Here is a 19,629-nt window from a genome sequence, read left to right on the forward strand (position 1 = left end):
CTGTGTGGCACAAAGAAACAAATAATGAGACACGTGAGTCTTTTCCACATATCTAATCGCCGTGCTGTTGGCACATGTGTACACCTCACAGGCTCACGTACAACCTGCCAGTCCCTAGAGATGATACTACTAATCCCATACCAGTTCCACAAACACTTAGCAGGGGAGTGGTCAAGTTTACGGTGGTTCAGGATCACGTTGTGAATTCTTTATAGTCCTTAGTCTCCTTTGCATCCCCAGGGTACTTAACTTTCTATTCCTTAACCCTTCACATCCCCCCAGAGTACTTAATACGAAGCTTTAGCCACAGTCAGAACTCAGTAAACGGTAATTGCTAGTGGTTCTTAACCTAGGCTGAACATTAGGGTCGCCTGGAGAACTTTTTAAAAATATCGGTTATCAAGGACTCTCCTCAAACCAATTCAATCAGAATGTCTGCGACTGGGGCTTGGTGCAGCCGGAGTTGAGAGCAGCTTAGCTGTGCCTCTCCCTGGACCTCTGCTACTACCAAAAGGGTGCATTTCAAAGCTATCTGATTGGGTTTCTGTGTGTGTGTGTGTGTGTGTGTGTGTGTGTGTGTGTGTGTATGTGCACGTGCGTGTGCGTGCATGTGTGTTTTTATGGGACTTTTCGTAAGACAATATGACAAATATATAAAGCAGTACTTTCTTTTTCTGGGATGATTAAGGCAAACTTGCTCCAATATAGCTATTTACAGTAAAATTTTTGGTCTAGAAACCATGACTTAGTTTACAGCCTCAGAGGGTCCTTCCTGAAAGGAAATACATTGTGTGTATTGTTTAAAATGAAATAATTACCATTGAATTTAGAATTTGAAAAGCTAAGAGTAGAATTGTTTTGATAACTTTGGTATAATAATTGGATGGGATGAGTAATGATAAAACATGATGACTTGAGTAAAAAGAAATATTAAGTTAAAAACACAATGAAATATCACAACACACCTATTAAAGAGGCCAGAAAAAAGGACTAAACTACCAAATGTTGGTTTGGATGTGGAGCAACTGGAACTCCTATTTATTGCTTTTGGGAGACACGCAAGTGTATATACTGTGAGATTCCATTTAATGAGAAAATCTAGAACAGGTAACAGTAATCTAGGGTGATATAAATCAGCCAGAATGAGGGGGATTGACTGGAAAAGGGCATGAAGGAACTGTCTGAGGTGATGAAAGGTATACTTTCGTTACACAGATGCATATATTTGTCAAAAATCATTAATCTGTACAATCGACATTTATACATTTCATAAAGTAAAAAGTAATAATCTCCATGGTTTTACTTAATTTATTTTTTTATTTAAATGTAGTTGATTTACAATATTGTGGTAGTTTCAGCACAATGATTCAGATTTAAAGATTTCAAAGATTATTTCCTTTATAGGTTATTACAAAATACTGAGTACAGTTCCCCGTTCTACACAGTAGCTCCTTGTAACCTCCATGATTTTAAACTTGGGGAAACCCAATATGCACATTGTCTTACAGTGTAATAATAATGTTAATTGGGCTTTGTCTCATTCAATATTCCTAGCAGCTATTTGTGTGAAGTACCATGAAGTCTGTTCCAGCGATGAGGAGGCTAAGACTTGGAGTGTATTCCGTATGGCCGTGAATTGGCTACAAGGAGTGAGACAGGGAATCCCTTACTCCGTGGTCATGGAGGCAGGCAGTAAATGCAGCCCCTAAGGAAGAATCTGAATGTGCTGTAAACATCCAGGCTATCTTTCTGCTTGGATCTGCTGCCCAGGCCAGGAGTGAGCTGTCTCTGCAGGGCTTAGGTTTCTCTGTGGCTTTTGGATTTCAGGAGGGCTTCACCATGGGCTTAGACTCCCCAGGTCCTGTTACCAAAGGTTTAAGTCTTAGAGCTGATTCCAACTCACAGGAATGGGTAAGTGCTCTCACAGAAGGGGCAGCGGCTTCATTCCTTCCGAGTCTGCCTGCTGCCATCAGCACAGCCACGGCGGCTCTGAAAGCAGAGGTGTACAGGGGGGCCAAGTACACAGGAAAAGGCGGCACAGCCCACTGCCTCTGCTCCTCCGTCCCGTTCCTCTCTTTCCAGGAAGGAGATTTTCATGACCCAGGTGTCCATCTTCCTGGGATGCAATGCTGGTTAGGGCTCCTGAGATGATCACAGGGATAGGAACTTTATTCAAACTGGCAAACTAAAGCTGAAAATCTGTGTAATGACTTGTGTAACGGAGCTGACTTTGGGCATGGCTGAGCCGAGGGTCAGGGACCTGCCTTCCTCTGCCTCTCAGCTCTGCTTTCCTGCGTGTTGACTTCATGTTCAGGTGGGCTCCCACATCCCAGGGCTTGGGGAGAAGGCACTTGGGGGCTCTGGGATTCTGTTCTATTCTTAAGGGTTTGAACAGAAGTTCTAGGGTCCACATTCATTGAACTTGGCGGAGTCACAGGTATTTGGTACTCTCACCTGTTCTGGACATTTATTCTTTTCTCAGTTCCTCTATGGAAATGTGGAGTTTATCATCAGTCTTAGTCCTCCTACTTGCTATCACCTAGAAGATTCTGCTTGGCACCTGTATTTTTTTTTTTTTATTCCTTCCTGCAATTAAGCTACAAAACCACTTGGTGGTGATAGATGCTTTATGCATAACAGCCAATTACCAAGTGCGCTTTTTTTTTTTTTTTTTTTTTTTGGCTGCACCTTGCGGCATGTGGAATCTTAGTTCCCCAACCAGGGATGGAACCTGCGTACGCTGCACTGAAGCCCAGAGACTTAACCACTTTACCGCTGGGGAAGTCCCCCAAGTGTGCTTTTCTGAGGTCTAGTCAAAATTATTTTTCCATTATTTTCAAATTTCTAAAATTGTTAAAACAATGAAAATAGCAAACATTGAGGTGTAAGGTAAATGATTCTAAATAGAACTTGTAAAGGAGTCAGTAGAAAGATTTGGTGTGGTACTTCCTTCACTAATCCTTGCATACAATTGACTTTTAATTTTCATTTTGTATTCAAATTTTGATGAAAATATTTCGTGCTTTTAAAAACAGAGATTTATTGTTCACCTTTATATCACAGTTCATTGATTCTAAGACACCACTGAATATGAGAAGCATTCCACCTTCACAGATGTTAAATGTTAAAAACAAAACAAAAAGTGTCGTAGGAGCAATGAAATGCTGTATTTGCAGATCCCAAAAGAGTCTTAGTTCATGGGAGACACTCAGTTAATATGTCTGGGGAAGAAAAGAAGGAAAGAATAAGAAAGAAAGAAGGGAAGGAGGGAAGAATGCTGTGGAGGAGGGGATGAGGAAAGGAGAGAGGAAAGAAAGGAAGAAAAGGGGCAGAAAAGAAAATGACATTCTCTTCTCAAAGGATGGGCATAATTCTCAGGCTTTCTCGGTGGGAAAATTTTCCAGTTTTCCTTTTCACAGATGGAAACTTTATTTAGGACATCAATAGTAATTTGACATTTCTGAGTTAATAAAAATGAAACCATTGAGTTGCAACCACAGGCTCATGTGCTTCTGCATTCTTTTCTTCCGCATGGAAAGAAGGTAAACCAGACGCAGCTGCCTTTGGACCTTCATGCAGGGGCTGTGCCTTGCCTCCTCCTTTCTGTCCGGATCTCACTTCAAGTCTCACCTCCTCTGAGAAGCATCCCTGGACTGCCTATGCTAACGTGATTCCCTCTCAGAGCTTCTCATCCTTGGTTCCTTCCAGGCTGTCTCCTCGTCCCCACAGGGGGCTCATTAACTAGGCTTAACGTGTAACTCATCTCCAACAGCATGTATGCTTTGACAGTGATATCAAAGAGCAAAAACCATTTAGAAACCAAAGGAAAGCAAGCCTACATATTAATTACAAGATTCAGACTGAAAAAACAAAAACAAAAACAAACCCACAGAGACACGCACTAACACCGAATAATCTTAAACCTACAAAACTAACGATTTACAGTGAATCCATGATATAAGGGAGGACCAAGCTCTACACCAAGGGCAATGGGAGTGAAGGAAGGATCAGCTTGACTTACTTCCATGTTTTCCTGGAGCTGGGCTGCTCACTGGCTTGTGTGCAAGCTTTCTGTGGTTTATGTAAGCTAACAGGTAAGCTTATGTGATCCTAGCCCGTCTTGCTGCTTTTGGACAGGCCAGAAAGATGAGCTGGATTCCATTTTTAAATTTCACTAGAGAAGGATATTTGAGGGCCTACTCTGCAAGTTTACGGACTCCTTTCTTGCAGTTAATTTTAGGCCATATCTTTGGTAAGTTTCTCATGTTTTACTTTACTCTGCTTACTAGTGAAGGAGAGCAAGCCTGTTGGTGTGTGAGGGTCATCCTCCTTTTGCTCTCCTGGGATGTGCTGCCTGGAAAACCTCAATGTGCTTTGTTACAGGTGGCACCTCCATTCCCCACCTCAGCCCCCAGGGGCAAAACACGGATGAAATTGTATTCCAAAGCTGCACTGGCCCCAGAACTGGTCCATGAGCTGCTGCCCCATCAAAGGTGTGACGATCTCTCCGTACAGCAGCTGATTATCTCAGCAGCTGATTAGGCTAAGAAACTGGAGGGTATTGGCTTTGATTTCTGTATAGTTTTGTATACATAACTTTAAAGTATCATGAAACAGGAAAATATCTAGATTATCCATAAAAGGAATTAAAATATTAGATACTGAAAGTAATAAAAGTAGATTCTAGCCTTCAGAGGAAAAAAATCAGCAGCAAAGATTCAGATGATTGTTCTGACGTAATATAATCTCTCTACATATTTGGATTTCAAGATAGTGCAATTGTCCATAATCCCGCTAGCTAGGTATTAGTGATAGAGGCTTGGTAATGTAGTAGCCACAGGAGCGTACATTTAAAATTTTACATAGGAAATTAAAACTAACCGATCATTGTCATGATGTGATTAATTTTCATGTTTCGTTCCAGTCATCTCTAGTTTATATTCTGACAGTTCTACAAACTTCCTATTGTAAAGTCGTAAAACATACCTCACTATTTAGGTTGGAGTTATAAGATACAGGCCTGATGGAAGTATTGATTTCACACAATTTAGATCATGAAGAAGTAATATTTTTATTATTGTCTTCAGAAAATAGCGATTATCTTTACCTTTCAATTTGAGCAAGGGGAAGATAAATAAAAACAAAACAGACTTTTTCAAAGTTGCATACTTTGGTTGCCCAAACTATACATTATGTGTATATATATTTACATATTCTTAAGTAATTTTTGTTACTTATAAATAACTTTCAATTTTTAGAAGTTACTTATAAATAACTTATAAATAAGTAACTTTTAAAAGTAATTTATACTTAAAAAGTGATAATATAAACTATGTAGGTGTTTATATAAATAATTTAAAAGTTCTGCTGATTAAACAAACCTATTGGTTATACAGTGATAAATAACACTAACGGGCAAATGTAACAAAATTGTCCAATTAGGACTGCTTGAGGTTTCCACGGGTGACAGTCTTCTGTCAAAGAAGGAATTATCCCATAGGTCTATAAATAAATATTGGTTTGCCTGCCCCAGTACTTAAATGGTTTATGAATTTAAAAGTCCTCGCCCTGAATTTTAAGGACTGGAACTTCCTTAAGTTTTTAAGCATATTTCTGACTTTTTCCCCCCAATTCTCAAGCTGTGGAAATGACTTTTGTTCTGGGAAATGTGCCCGGTGCCTCGTACTCTACATAATGCTAACTTTTGCATAGAAAAGCTGATATGACAGAGTGATTAGAGAAATAAGAAGTCCGTATACATGTACCACATCTCGAACGAAGCTGTGCCATTTACAGAGACATGGATGGACCTGGGGACTGTCATACAGAGTGAAGTAAGTCAGAAAGAGAAAAACAAATATCGTATAATATCGCTTATATGTGGAATCTAGAAAAATGGTACAGATGAACTTATTTGCAAAGCAGAAATAGAGACACAGATGCAGAGGACAAATGTATAGATACCAATGGGGGATGGGGGATGGGATGAATGGGGAGATTGGGACTGACATATACACACTACCATGTATAAGATAGATAACTAATGAGAACCTACTGTATAGCACAGGGAACTCTACTCAGTGCTCTGTGGTGACATAAATGGGAAGGAAATCCAAAAAAAAAGAGGGAATATATGTATACATATAGCTGATTCACTTTGCTGTACAGCAGAAACTAACACAACATTGTAAAGCAACTATACTCCAATAAAAATTAATTTAAAAAAGAAATAAAATGTCTGCATAATTTGAATTTTACCTGATGGTGAATTCAATGGCAGAATTACGGAGGGTGTGGAGGGTGTTTATGATTAACTAGGCTTGTTGTCATAAAGACAATGAGAGCCTGCTTTCAGGGTATCTCTGAATCTGCGTCTGATGTGGCATGATTCCAAATCTGGCTTTACTCACATCCTGTATTTCCAAATAGATTGAACATTAACCGTGCACTTGAACTGCTGCAGAAATCATTACCGAGGTATTTTTAAATGCACTTCCACCTTTAAGAAGAACAGATGAAAACAAAAGATTGAATGTATATTTTAAGCAATAAAGGCTCAAGTGTGAGCAAAGAGGGTTAGAAAAGAAAACAACTTTGGATGTAACTTTTCACTTCTTGTATTGACTCTGTTAGGGATGAAATACTAAAAGTAAGAAGAAAGACATTATTTTCCATTTTCTTTCCAATGTAGGAAACAGAAAATTGCTTCAACGGCTCAGACCTGAATGAATTTGGTGCATCCCAAGGCAGAAGTCAGAGCACAGAAGACGTAGAGGGTAACAGAAATTAGACAGGACTCTTGGATATCTTCCCACTCAGCTTTGTGATATCACAGGGTATTTGTAGCATCCCCCTTTCAGGGCAGACACGTGCACACAAAATATTCCAGAGAACCTGCACTCTTTAAATTTGTCTTTAACAGGGCTCTCTGTTAGCACAGGCCAGTGAAATTGCCACCAATGTGGAGGAAAGGGTGTCCTGGGAAATGGCCTCAGCTCAGTTTGGCCTCATGTCAAGGATGGGATGTACAAGTGTGAAAAGGGAAATCATTCCTGATTATATTTCCTACATTGCTTTGACTCACTGCCCACTGCATATTGGCCCTCTGACTTTTGTACTAAGAGTCAAAAGGCAGAGATTCAGCTGAATTCTGTGGACCAGAGGAAATCATGATAGAGACACAAACTGCCAGTTGTACTGTTTCTTTTCTGCTTTGCAATGAATATAATCTATTACATTTATAATATATTACAAATATATTATGAATATATTACATTTCCCTACATAACATATTTGTACATAATACATTTATAATATATTATGAATATATTATGAATATATTACATTTCCCTACATAATATATTACATTTCCCTACATTAAATATATACATATACATATATATATATATATATATAGGTATATACACACACACACACACACAGTCGAAATGATTCCTCAGTTTTAAAAGTACTACAGAAATAGCTCGGAAAAAGCTGCTGTTAGTATGTTATTTTTAACCATGAACTGTATTCTCAAAATACAGAAGTAGATAATTGAGACACAGCAGAGTTGTCTTCCTGTGATACTGAATTCTACGGGTTTGATGGGAAGGTGAAATTAAGGCAGATTTTATTGTTTTAAAGGGAAGTTCCTCTGCATGACCTGTTAATAATTAAGTGTAAGAGGCCATGAAAGTGCAAAAGTAGCTTCCTAATATTTTTCGTGAGTGTTTTCACAGCATGGTAGAGATTTATTTTCTGCCACTGTACAGTGACCACAGCCAGGCCCAGAGGAAAGTGATCTCCCTGGGTTTGTCTGCAGTCTGCACTTTGACCTCTTCCTCCTGGCCCAGGTTAGTCCAGGCATCTCAGCAGCTTGACCAAGCCTCATCGCCATTCAGCTGTCAAATTCAGGGGCTGCCAGGATCTCTAGCAGCTTTTTAAGCACACCTGTTGCCAGCACTATGTATGAGTCAAGAAGGCTAGACCTTTCTTGTCTATCTCACTGGCTAGGATCTCTTTCAAAGGAGAATGATTTTTAATACGACTTCACCATGCTTCATCGGGAAAACATTTTTCTAGCAAGCTTCTCTCCTTGCAGAGAATTTGCATTGACCCTGAACCCGGTATGGTGCATCAGGTCTGGGTTAATCTACAGGTAATAAATGGTTTTGATAATCAATGCTACCTCCACTTTGTGTTTTTCATTGTGTGGGGCCAGGAGAGCTCATGAATAACAAAACATGCAGACTGGGTGTAATCTGAAAGGTTTTAAGTGTCATAATCAAAAGCCATTTACAGGGAAGTTAATCTGATGGTTAATGGTATGTACTGCACGGCAATTAGGTATAAACACTATGTAGCACGTATAAAGGACTGTAATTAGCGCATTTCATGGAGCCAGGCAAGCATTTTCAGAGCAAGCTTGGGGGGGAGATGAATAGAAAAGCAGTTAAAGCTGGACTCTGCTCAAAGCTGGACCAAAGCTGCTTCCTTGGCCAGACCGCTCTGCTTTTCCATGAGCATCTGCTCCAGGCCAGGGGCCCAGGGAAGGGGGACAACCTCCCCCATCAGCACAGAGGTGATGAAAAGTCATGAAGAGAAAGTGCACTGGATTTAGGCAGTCTTCACAACTTCTGAAACACTGTACGCTAGCTGTGGCTTTGTAGTCTTTTAAGGTGAAGAAATAGGACACATTCAGATAATTTCAACACTCTGGGCATCATACAGCCATGGCAGGATACTTCCAGGGCTCCATGAGCTCATTTTAATCCATTTCCATATTGGCCAGTGTTCATAAGGGATTTGTTTCCCCTACACCAATGAAATATCTGGTCTGTATACAAATGTGTAGTTTACTTAACCAGGGCTGTTTTATTATCTACCTATCTACCTACCTACCTATGTAAATTTCCAAAAGGTGGTACAAAAGATAGTTTTTAAAAACCTTAACCAGGTTGAAATGACTTCACCCTGGGAATATCCAGTTACTGTTCATGCCATGTGTGCCTGTGTATAATCCAAGCGACACTGTTCTTATTTGATTGACTTTGATTTGGTGTGACTTGATACAGCAATCTTGTTCAAATGAAGCCAACATCATTGATTTCATTCTTGCCTACTTTCTTATCCCAAGTTCAATTCATTGTTAAATCTTGTTGGCTGTATCTTTTTTTATATATAAATTTATTTATTTATTGGCTGCATTGGGTCTTTGATGCTGCACACGGGCTTTCTCTAGTTGCGATGAGCGGGGACTACTCTTCATTGTGGTGTGTGGGCTCCTCATTGCAGTCACTTCTCTTGTTGCGGAGCACGGGCTCTAGGTGTGTCGGCTTCAGTAGTTGCGGCACACAGGCTCAACAGTTGTGGTGCATGGCCTTAGTTGCTCCTCAGCATGTGGGATCTTCCTGGGGCAGGGATCGAACCCATGTCCCCTGCATTGGCAGGCAGATTCTTAACCACTGCACCACCTAGGAAGTCCCTGTTGGCTCTATCTTAAAAATTACACGTGGGATCTGACCAATCTTATCAGTTCAACTGTTAGCACAATGATCTAAGTCATCAGTATCTTTCACCTGATCATTATAATAGTCTTTTAACTGTTTGAGCAGTTCCTACCCTGTGGTCTGTTCACAGCAGAGCTATTCTCTGCAAACCCAAGGCGATTTGATCACCCCTCCAATGGCTCTCCATTCATACCCCGCTTTATTTTTGAATAAATCACCATTTAACATAGTCTGCATTCACTGGCTTATTATTATTGCTTTTTCTACAATGTAAGGTCCACGAGAGCAGGGACTTTGGGTGTCTTGGTAATGGTTGTATCTTTATTTCTTAGGACAGTGTCTAGCAGACTTATTAACACTTTACTAACCACTGACGTCAACATCTACTATTGAGATCTTGAATTCTTTTCTTTCTAAAAATAAACTTCCCAAGTCTTAATTCCATAGCTTTAACATTGTACACATTTGAGCTATCATCTACTCATGTTTGACTCGAATCCCTTTGGTAGGGAAGCCAAACTAGTGAAGGGACCTAGGAGTAACAGCAACTCCTTAACGAGCACTTCTAAGTTAGGCTCCTGTGTGCAAGCATTTTGCTGTATCTCATTTAATTCCAGCGTAGTCGTAGATAGGTATTATTACTATTCTCCTTTTACAAACAAAGAAACTGAGACTTGGGAGAGGTGAAATAACTTGTCGCCAGGTCAGAGTTAATAACCCCCCGAGCTGAGATTAGAATCAAGGTGTGGTGGACTCCACACTGCCTCCCAGCCGTGTCCTCTGGTAACGCGTGTCCGGCTCTGGAAGTAGCGAAGCGGCTGGATCAAAGCATTCCTTTCGCAGTTCCACGTGCTAGGATTCTGGGACACAACAAAGGCCCGCCATCCCCCAAAGACTCCTAGGACCAAGCCAGGTAGTTCCGTTTTAAGGAGCGTCCTAAACGCCACTGTCCTCTAGCCTGGGTCTCTTCCTTTTAATGCCCGTTTCTCTTAGCGCAGAGGTAGTTACATCACCTAGGAAAGGACGATGGGACCAAAACACTACGAAGCTGAAGGAGAAATCGATGTCACCAAATCGGCTGACCCCTTGCACGCAGGGCACTTAAACATAAAGTTCTCCAAAAACAGCGACCCCTGCTTTGGGGCGGCGCTGGCCTGAACGAGGGGGCCAGGGCTGGGCACGAGCACAGCAACGCTGACCCAGCCCCGCCCGGGCTCCAGCGGGGACGCCAGCCGAAGCCAGCGGGGAGCGCGCCCCGGCGCGGCCGGAGCGCGACTCGGGGCGGGGCCGGCGGCTCGGGGGCGGGGCCTGAGCGCGGCTCGGGGGCGGGGCCGACGCGCGCCCCGCCCCCCCCTCGGGGATGCCGGGATGTTTACACCGCCGACAGCGGCGGCCGCGGGAGCAAGAACGTGCGTCTCGGGAGGATGGGCCGCCGCTAAGCTCGCGCTGCGGACGCGCCTGGCCGTGCGCGGGGGCGGCGCGGCGGGAGGTGGCCGGCGCTCCGGGCCTCGCAGCCACAGCCCCCGGCCCAGCGGGCCTGTCTGCGGCGGCGCCTGGCCGAGCCGCCCGCCCGCCCCGGGTCCGTCGCGGGCCGGAGCGCGGAGAGCGCCCCACTTCCTGGTGAGTCGCCGCTGGGGTCCCGGGCGCGCGGGCCGGGGGGGGCCCGCCGGCCGCGGGGTTGGGGGGGCGGGGCGGGAGGCGGCGCGGGGCGCGCGGCCGAGCGGGCGGGGGCGGCTGTCCGTTTGCGGGCGGGGGCGAGGGCTGCCTGCCCCGCGCGGCTCGTGCGCCCGAGGCCGCCGCCGTAACCAAGAAACTCCGCGGCCACGGCGGCGGCGCAACAGGTCCCGGGCCGGGGGCCGGCGGAGCTCGGAGCAGTCCCGCCCCCCGGCGGGCGCTCATTGGCGGCGGCGCGTACGTACTGCGTGTGGATTGGCTGGGGCCGGCCGTCCGCCGCCGCCGGCCCGGGCCGAGCGGACTTCTGGGGAGAGGGGGTGGGGGAGCCTGGCCGGCCGGCCGGCCTTGGGAAGGGAGGGCGGCCCGAGCGACCTGCTGGAGAAGGAGCGCTCCTGGGGTTCTGTCGGAGCTAGGAGACGTCAGCGAGGGGGCCGCAGGGCAGTCGCAAGCATCGGTGGGGACAGCGGCCACGGAAAAGAAAGACGTCGAGGCCAGAGCCAGACAGGCGAAGGGGGGCGCAGAGGAGAGGAGCAGAGACGTGAGACGACCGTGTGGCTCCAGGACAGGGCCAGGAAGCGAACACCGCCTAGAGGAAGGGTGCTGCAGGGAGACTTAGGAACCCTGTTGCCTTTCTCCTGTGCGCTGTAGGCCTCGGGAGATCGCGTTTCACACAGATGCATCTGGGTCTCGCACAGCTGTAGACCTTGTTAGGGACAGATACTAAAAGAAGACTTATTTTACAGTAAGACATGCTTCCATCCTTGAGCCCTGTTGGTGATGGAACTGAAAGTCAGAAACATATTGGAGAAATGAAATGATTTTCCTCCCCCTTGCTCGTAAGGATACAGGTGAAACAGTCAGATGCCCGCGGTTTGTAGAGCACTGTGTACCAGTTATAATTAGAAGCATGGTTTCCAAGTCCTCCTCCAAGGAGTGTGCGCTTTCAGGAAGTGTGCGCACTGCCCGCAGGCTACAGCGGTGTGTCTCGCCAGCTTGCACCACAGAGTAAAGTGCAGTGTGGCCCATCTGTCCTGTGCGCGAGCTTGAGCTGCTGCGGGTGTGGTCGGAGAATGGCATTGCCCTTTCGCTCGCAAAGTTTACGGTACGCTTGGGACAGATGCTGCGCAGGGTGAACAGTGAAACACGAGGCACGGTGAACTCTGGAACGCTTTCTGGCAGCTCTTGCTGAGCGGGTGCTGAGTGTTCCTGGCTGTAACGCTTGGTGAAGGCTAGTGCACCCGAAACGGTTAAGAGAAGCGTAAGCAGTTTCATCTGCAGAGGAGAGGCAGTCCACAGCTAGCTTCCCTCTGAAACCGCGGCCTCCTCAGCGCGGCTCTGGGCTGCGTGGGGGCTTGCTGGGGCGGGGGGGATGTTGGGGCTCTGGAAAACGGTGCCTCGCGGAGGAGCCAAAGGGGCAGAAAGTGTACGGGGACGGCGGGAGGAGGGCGGCGGAACGGGGAGGTGAAGGCCCCCGCCCTGGAAGCTGGTTGCTTTCCCGGGGTCCGGGGCAGCCCGGGGCGGTGCGCGAGGCGCCTGCCGGAGAGTCCGCCCGCGCGCAGGAGGCCCCGCCCCCCCCCCGCAGACGGACGGCCTCCGCAGCCAATGCGCGGCGAGGACGGCTCGGTTCCCGCTGCGGGGCTGGCGGGGGGGCGGGGCTTCTTCGCGGCCGGGGTCCGGCGGGGGCGGGGCGGCGCGGGGGGTGACCGCGCCAGGTGGGGGACCCTGTGCGGAACGTGCGCGGGGCTGGGGTGGCGGGGGCCTTGTGAGGTAAACGCGCAGAACGAGGCGCGGGCGGCGGCGCGTGCCTGGGACCGCTGTGCTCGTCGCCCGCCGCGGTTCAGCCGCCCGTGGGGCTCGCGGGTTGGGGTGCCAGGCCTGGGAGGCGGGCGGCAGGGGGGTCTCTGAAATTCTCGAAGGTGAAAGCCACGGCGCGTCAGCGCCCGGACCCTTGGGCGCGTTCTCGCCTCCTTGGGACCCTGCGCCAGGCAGCGCTTCTCCGCTGGACGGGCGCGGGCGGCCCCTGGGCGGCCTGGTCTCGCTGCCTGCCCCCTCCCCCCGCGTTGCCCCCCCCCCGGCGTATCCCCCCTCTGCGGCCCCCCCTCGCCCTCCCGCGTCGCCCCCCCCGCGTCCCCTCCTGGCGACCCCCCCCTCCCCCAGCACGGCGGCCGCAGAGCCCGGCCGGAAGCCCCGCGCGGCAGGCACGCGGGTGCGGGGTGCGGGCCGCAGGGCCGGGCCCCGCCCGGCCGCTTTCTGGCGGTCGCCGCGGGCCGCGTGGGCTCTGGCTTCCCCTAAACGTTCACGTGTTGTCTTCTCGACTGTTGTGCATGTACTGAGGTGTGGGTTTTTATTTTTTTACTTAAATTTATGGAGTCTGAGAAATCATGAGAGGCTTTTACAGCGTTTCTAGAACCGAACGCTGTTTTCCTGGGAACTGATGGTTTAAAATGCGTCTTTCTGGTATGACTAACGTAGCCACCACTCAGGGCATCTGGAGAGGAGAGAGGAATGATTATTTAATGCAATTTTGGATAAGAAGTTGCTTAAGTAGATCATAGGTCCCCAAAATTCCTTTCAGGTTTTGTTTCCTTGACTTTTTTTTTTTTTTAATAGGCTTTGGTGTTTAAAAAATGCGCAGGGCGGCTGCATAAAGCAATCCTCTGTTCACATTCCTGGTTTCGTTCAAAATATTTGTCCCTTCAGATATTTGCTCGAGAGCTATGTGGGTAGGAATTTTAGGACCTCATGCATAAAACATGGCAGCAAACTTAGTATAATACTGAGGGTGTTCTTATATAATGACTGTTTGCTTCGAATTGCCTTATCAGCAATTATTTTTATCAGCATTTCTATAAATGTATATAGCAAGATGTTTTAAGAAGCATATCTTTGTACTTTTGAATGTTTCAGTTTAATTCCTTCTCCAATTTTATAGGGAATTTATATAATTGTCATCAAATATATGTACTTGCAAAATATAACAGCGGTTGAGAAATTTTAAACGTATACATGGAACTAACGTAGAACCATTCATTCCTAGAGTTGTAAAACCTCTCAACTGCGTATGCCTCTTTTGGTGATTAATAGTTTGATTATCCCTGTGCATTATATGCCTTTACAAAGTATTTCTTCGTTATAAGGAAAACAGAATACATTTCATGGTTTTTAGTGAGCAGTGCGAATGACAACGATAGATGGTCTTGAAGCATTCCTTAATATTTTCGAGCAGGATAACTTCTTTTTTTTAATCTTTGTTAAAATAACAGGTCTGTCATACTATTTATATAAGGAGCTGATACGATGAGCTGTTTGGTAATAGCTGTCCAAAGTGTTCATTGGAATAGTGTATAAAAGAATGGAACTTATTTAATTGGTGTGTCAAATTTTAGAAATGTATATATTTTCTGTTACTTAATGGAAATAGACCTTTCTGTAAATCTTGCCATCGGTCTTCTGTGTGAGTCGTTAAAGGCAGCTTTTTCATTCCAGGTTGCTTTTGTGTACAGCAGGGGTTTGCAGACTTTGTCTCTAAAGGGTGAGAGAGTAAATATTTCTGGCTTTGTGAGCCATATGGCCTCTGTCACAGCTGCTGCCACCGTAGCTGTGGACAGACCTGAACAGGTGGGTGTGGCTGTGTTCCAGTAAACTTTTCTTTATACAGTCAGTCCGGAGGCCCATTCCTGCCCTAGAAGGTAGTGCCAAAGATCTAAACCTGATTCCAGGATTGATGTTTGGGTTGACGGGGATTTTCCACGCCACTGTCTTCCCCTTTTCTCGTCCTTTGATCCCTTGTGACAGCAGTTCCCCAACCACTTCACAATAATGCCCAGTTATTCATTGCCAAATTTGGTGTTTCATCTCAGAGGCCTCATAAGTATATCAACCTCTTTTAGGTTTATTTACCTTTTCAGGGATTTCTGTCATTCTTTGCCTGGGGGCATCCCACACCCATCCTGTGATGTCCAGTGGAGGGGCCCTCTCTCTGGCGCTAAGCCAGGGTGGACTCTGATGTCAGACATTTATCTTTGTTTGATTGACTGATAACACTAGAAGGAATGTGTCTTGGGTGTGTTTCTTTAGCTAGTAGTTTTCATTCTAAGTCCACTGGAATGACTGCCTTTGCTGCTTTTAGAATGTCTGGCATGAGCAAGAGGGTGCACGGATTTTTTTCTTATTAGAAAAATTGACTGTTTTTTATGAAAGACTTTTTTCCCAGTAAACAAAAAAAATCCAAAAAGAGCTTGCATTGTGAGGAGAGGCCACAGTCAGGGCATTTGTGGCCTGGGGTGTGCTTGTGGGGTCCTTCTTTCCTTTGCTCTCAGTAGAATCAGCTGTGGCTGACATGGGTGCAGCTACTGAGAACCGGTTGAAAGGAATGGAAAAGGCAGTAGTTCTGAGCTTACACAGTAGGGTTTTCCAACCCCAGCCGGGAGTGAGTTCCGGAATATTGACCCCTTAGGGTGGGGCCTGGGGATTCAGAGGTTCTGGGCTAGTTGCCACCAGCTGCTACCAGCCTCTACTCTTTATGTGACCTTGCCGCACAACTATCATTTTCTGTGTTTACCATGGTGAGAAAAAGTCCAAGGCCCAGGTTGCTCTTCTGACCTTGGTGAGTTACTTGATTTGTTCAGACTGTAGTTTTCTCAGCTCAGGTCAATTGCTTTGAGGAGTAAATGACAACATCTTTGTAGAAGTTGGGTAGCAGGCTCAGTGTTAGTTTCATTTCACCTATTTCTCTATTCTTAGGACTTTTGGTGGTGGGAAACACCCCTCCTTGGTTTCCTCTGCCGGCAGGCCCTGCTGCCCAGCTCTGCTGCCGTTTCTACTTTCTCTGCCTTAATTCTTCTTCCCTTTTGCGCTGTGATTTCCATATTTATAATTTAATTGTTTGCAGTGTGAGTTAATGTTTTCGTTAAATTTTGGGGGGAGGGAGCGGTACTCTTTAATTCTCAGGTAGAAAAAGTCACAAGAGCCTTGGGGGTTATATTTTGGACAACAGTAACAGAAAAAAATTAGAGTTGCAGAAAGCCTTAAATACTGACTCAAAAATGGAAAAAAATAGAATATTCTTTGTAGTATGCTTCCAATTTTTTTTTAATTGTTAAGATATTTTTCTCATATTCTCATGTTTACCTGGCAAACTAATTTTTTTGTGGTATAACCATAACAAAGCCACATATCCTCTATTATATTATGATTGGGGAAAATGGAACAGACATGTTTATGAAAAATTGTTATACCTCTAAAATGTAAGGAGTTGCAAATCTTCCATTGCCTTTTATATCTAACTGCCGGACCCTGTAGTAAAATAATGGGATATGTTTGCATACTGTCATAAAGACACCCAGAACCAGACAATAGGTAATTTATTTCAGGCAAATGGCATGTCCTCATTTCAAATAGTTACTTCCAGGCATGGTTTGCTATTTAACAAATACAGGGAAATTGAAAGGCCTTATACAAGAAGAATGCTTATTGATGGATTGATTTTATAGCAATAAATTGATCTTTTATTTTCAATTTTTTGTGGTAACCTACAAGTCCATTTCTTTTGTTTTCTTTACAGTCTTGGTATTTAGACACATTTAGAATAGCATGGTAGCAGGTGAGGTATTCAGTGAAAACTGGCATTCATCTTTTTAACATTTTCAGTATGCATCTAAAATAAAGTTTTTTTGTTTTTCTTTATAAATTTATTTATTTTATTGGCTGTGTAGGGTCTTTTTTGCTGTGCATGGGCTTTCTTTTTGGTTGCGGTGAATGGGGGCTACTCTTTGTTGTGGTGTGCGGGCTCCTCATTGCTGTGGCTTCTCTTGTTGTGGAGCACGAGCTCTAGGCGCGTGGGCTTCAGTAGTTGCAGCACATGGGCTCAATAGTTGTGGCTCATGGGCTCTAAAGCGCAGGCTCAGTAGTTGTGGCGCACAGGCTTAGTTGCTCTGCAGCAGGTGGGATCTTCCTGGAGCAGGGATGGAACCCGTGTCCCCTGCATGGGCAGGCGGATTCTCAACCACTGTGCCACCTAGGAAGCCCTAAAATAAAGTTTTAATGAAGTTTCCACGTTTGGTAAATGTTTTGATCGTTGAATGGCATATTGTTTTCAACTCCACGTTGTCATCTTGTGACCTGGAGCATTCAAAGTATCACCTGTTGATGAAGTTGTGTTTTATCAGGCGGTTCTCCCAGTGTTGTTCTAATCATTCTGATCGTTCTCTCCTCTCTTTTAAGTAGGAAGGAATTTATTACACCATGATTAATAATATTTGGTGTTTGGGAGGGAGTCTGAGCTTCTGGCAGAGTTTCCCAGTGCCAGGTCACCGAGGGAGTTGCTGTGTCTTCTGTGATCAGAAAACCACCAGCCTGGGACCATGCAGCCACTGCTCAGGTGGCTGTTATTCTGGGGCCCCAGAACCATGGCTTGACTGCTGCGGTCCAGGTGATGGATGCTCTGGGCTTGGCATTTAACACCTCCTGTGTTAGTTTCCTAGGACTGCCCCAACAAACTACTATAAACTGGGTGGCATAAAACAACAGAAGTTTATGCTCACAGTTCTGAAGGTCAGAAATCGGAAATCAAATTGTCTACAGGGCCATGCTCTCTGCGCAGGCTCCTGGGAGCACGCGCCCCACGCCTCTCAGCCTCTGTGTGGGCGGCCGTCCTGGGTGCTCCTTGGCTGATAGACGTGCAGCTCCAGTCTCTGCCCCGTCATGTGGCCTTCTTCTGTGTCTCCTTTTTTTTTTTTCTGTCAATACAGGAAGCAATGTTTATTGTACTGGTACAGGCCCAGTGGATTTACATCCAAAGACTGAGCCTATGTCTCCTCTTCTTAAAAGGACACCAGGCTTACTGGATTAGGGTCGCCTGATGACCTAATCACTTACTCTTAAAATTTAACAAGCAAAATCTCTACTCCCCCCCCCCCCCCATTCTTTACTACAGAAAAGATTTTTAGATTTCTGGTGTTTTTGTTCTGAACAGAATATTTTAAGGTTGTGCAGAGATTGTACCTGATACAGAAAGGTACCCAGGTTATCCTGTACATATGTCATCTGCAGTTTGTATTTTATTGCTACCACAGAACAGCTGTTCCAGAATCAAGTATTCCATTCACCATTTTTTTGTAGTTTCCCTTAGGAGACCTTAAAAGCGTAATTCACTAAATCAAATAGTACTTTGAGAACTGGAAGGAAACTTATACATCGTCTAAACTGACCTTTTCATTTAAGGGGAAAATAAACTGAAGCCCAAGGATGTGAATTTGCTAATCCACACTCCACTAGATTCTGTAATAGTCCATATCGCCTCGTGTGTTACCTCTGTCGTGCTTTTGATAGTAGGCATGGTTTTTGTTTTCACTTCTGAATTAGCAGAATGTTGTTATGTTCACGGCATGTGCTCAATAAAGACTTACGGATAGAGTGACATTGCACCTCTGATTGCCCTTGATCAGGGCCTTGATTCAAGTCAGCAAATGTTCAAGAGCCTGACTGTAGTGGGGAAGCATTTCTGTTGCCTCTAAAATGAGGAACATAAGGGTGTGTTGCTATATCCTTACTATGAAACAGGATCAAAGAAGAAGAAATTGCCATTATGGAGGCCACTTCTAGGAAGGAGGCCTTAGTTAGAGGCGGTAGATAGTAAAGACCAGAAATCTCATGGGTGATCACAGGGTTGTCTGGTCAGCATTTCATAAATACGTGTTTCGTTGTATTAGGTACCTTGATTCATAAGGGCCGGGCTTCATTGTTGTTTGTCGTTTTGCTGTGCTGACAGTAGCTTACAGGCCCTGTTGCTTCTTGTATATAACACATATGACTGAAGTGTTTGGCAACCCCACTGACCAGTTTCTCCCTCTAATTTCTTCTCCTCTCTCCGTGATTCAGAGATCATGACGGGCTGTTTCCTTTCCCTGTCGCCATGCTTCCCTCTTAAGAAGCTGGTTCTCACTTGTTTATTGCATGTGTTCCTTGTTCCAGTGAAAATCCTGTCTTACAAAGCAATTAATTAGCAATTAATAAAATTAATCCTAAAGGATTTATCTCATGATTCCGTGGAATAGTTACATCTATTCGTACATTGAAAATAATTTTTACGAAACTGGTATAGCTGTTCAAGAATACATGGTGACCTTGTTGCCATCACCAAGGTAGCCTGTGTTTTCAAAGCATCTGTCCTATTACTACATTTCTCAAACTGTGGTCCTCAGTATGCCTGTATCAGACTCTGATTTGATAAGTACGAGCACTGGCATTTAAAAGCAAGCACCCCAGATGGTTCTTATACGCGACTGAAAACTGCTGGTCGCTGATGCAGTGCAGGTGGCTTTAATGCAGGTGTTCCTCAGGCAGCAGTAACAAATACCACATGGTCTTTTTAAAAAGATTTTTTAATTTAAAAAATGATTTATTTATGATGGAAGTCTGTCCTTGCTGCTACTATCATTTCTCGCTG

At 45.2% G+C, this 19,629-nt stretch overlaps 1 protein-coding gene across 6 annotated transcripts in view; it reads left to right on the plus strand.

Moving 5' to 3' along the window:
* Positions 1 to 10,870: 10,870 nt before the first annotated feature.
* The window catches only part of NEK7 (NIMA related kinase 7), a 166,523-nt gene continuing 157,764 nt past the window's right edge, over positions 10,871 to 19,629 (plus strand). For 2 of the 6 annotated variants that reach the window (XM_057725480.1, XM_057725477.1), the window contains exon 1: positions 10,871 to 11,129. Coding sequence is in view for 4 of the 6 variants with exons in the window: in XM_057725476.1 (XP_057581459.1) it covers positions 12,254 to 12,285 (32 nt within the window). In the remaining 2 variants the exon portion in view is untranslated. Of the gene's footprint in view, positions 11,130 to 11,611; positions 12,286 to 19,629 lie in introns of those variants that run through there. The other 4 variants (XM_057725475.1, XM_057725479.1, XM_057725476.1 and 1 more) reach the window with 3 other exon arrangements.

The sequence above is a fragment of the Hippopotamus amphibius genome, chromosome 3 (genome assembly GCF_030028045.1).
Source record: "Hippopotamus amphibius kiboko isolate mHipAmp2 chromosome 3, mHipAmp2.hap2, whole genome shotgun sequence".
Taxonomy (NCBI): domain Eukaryota; kingdom Metazoa; phylum Chordata; class Mammalia; order Artiodactyla; family Hippopotamidae; genus Hippopotamus; species Hippopotamus amphibius.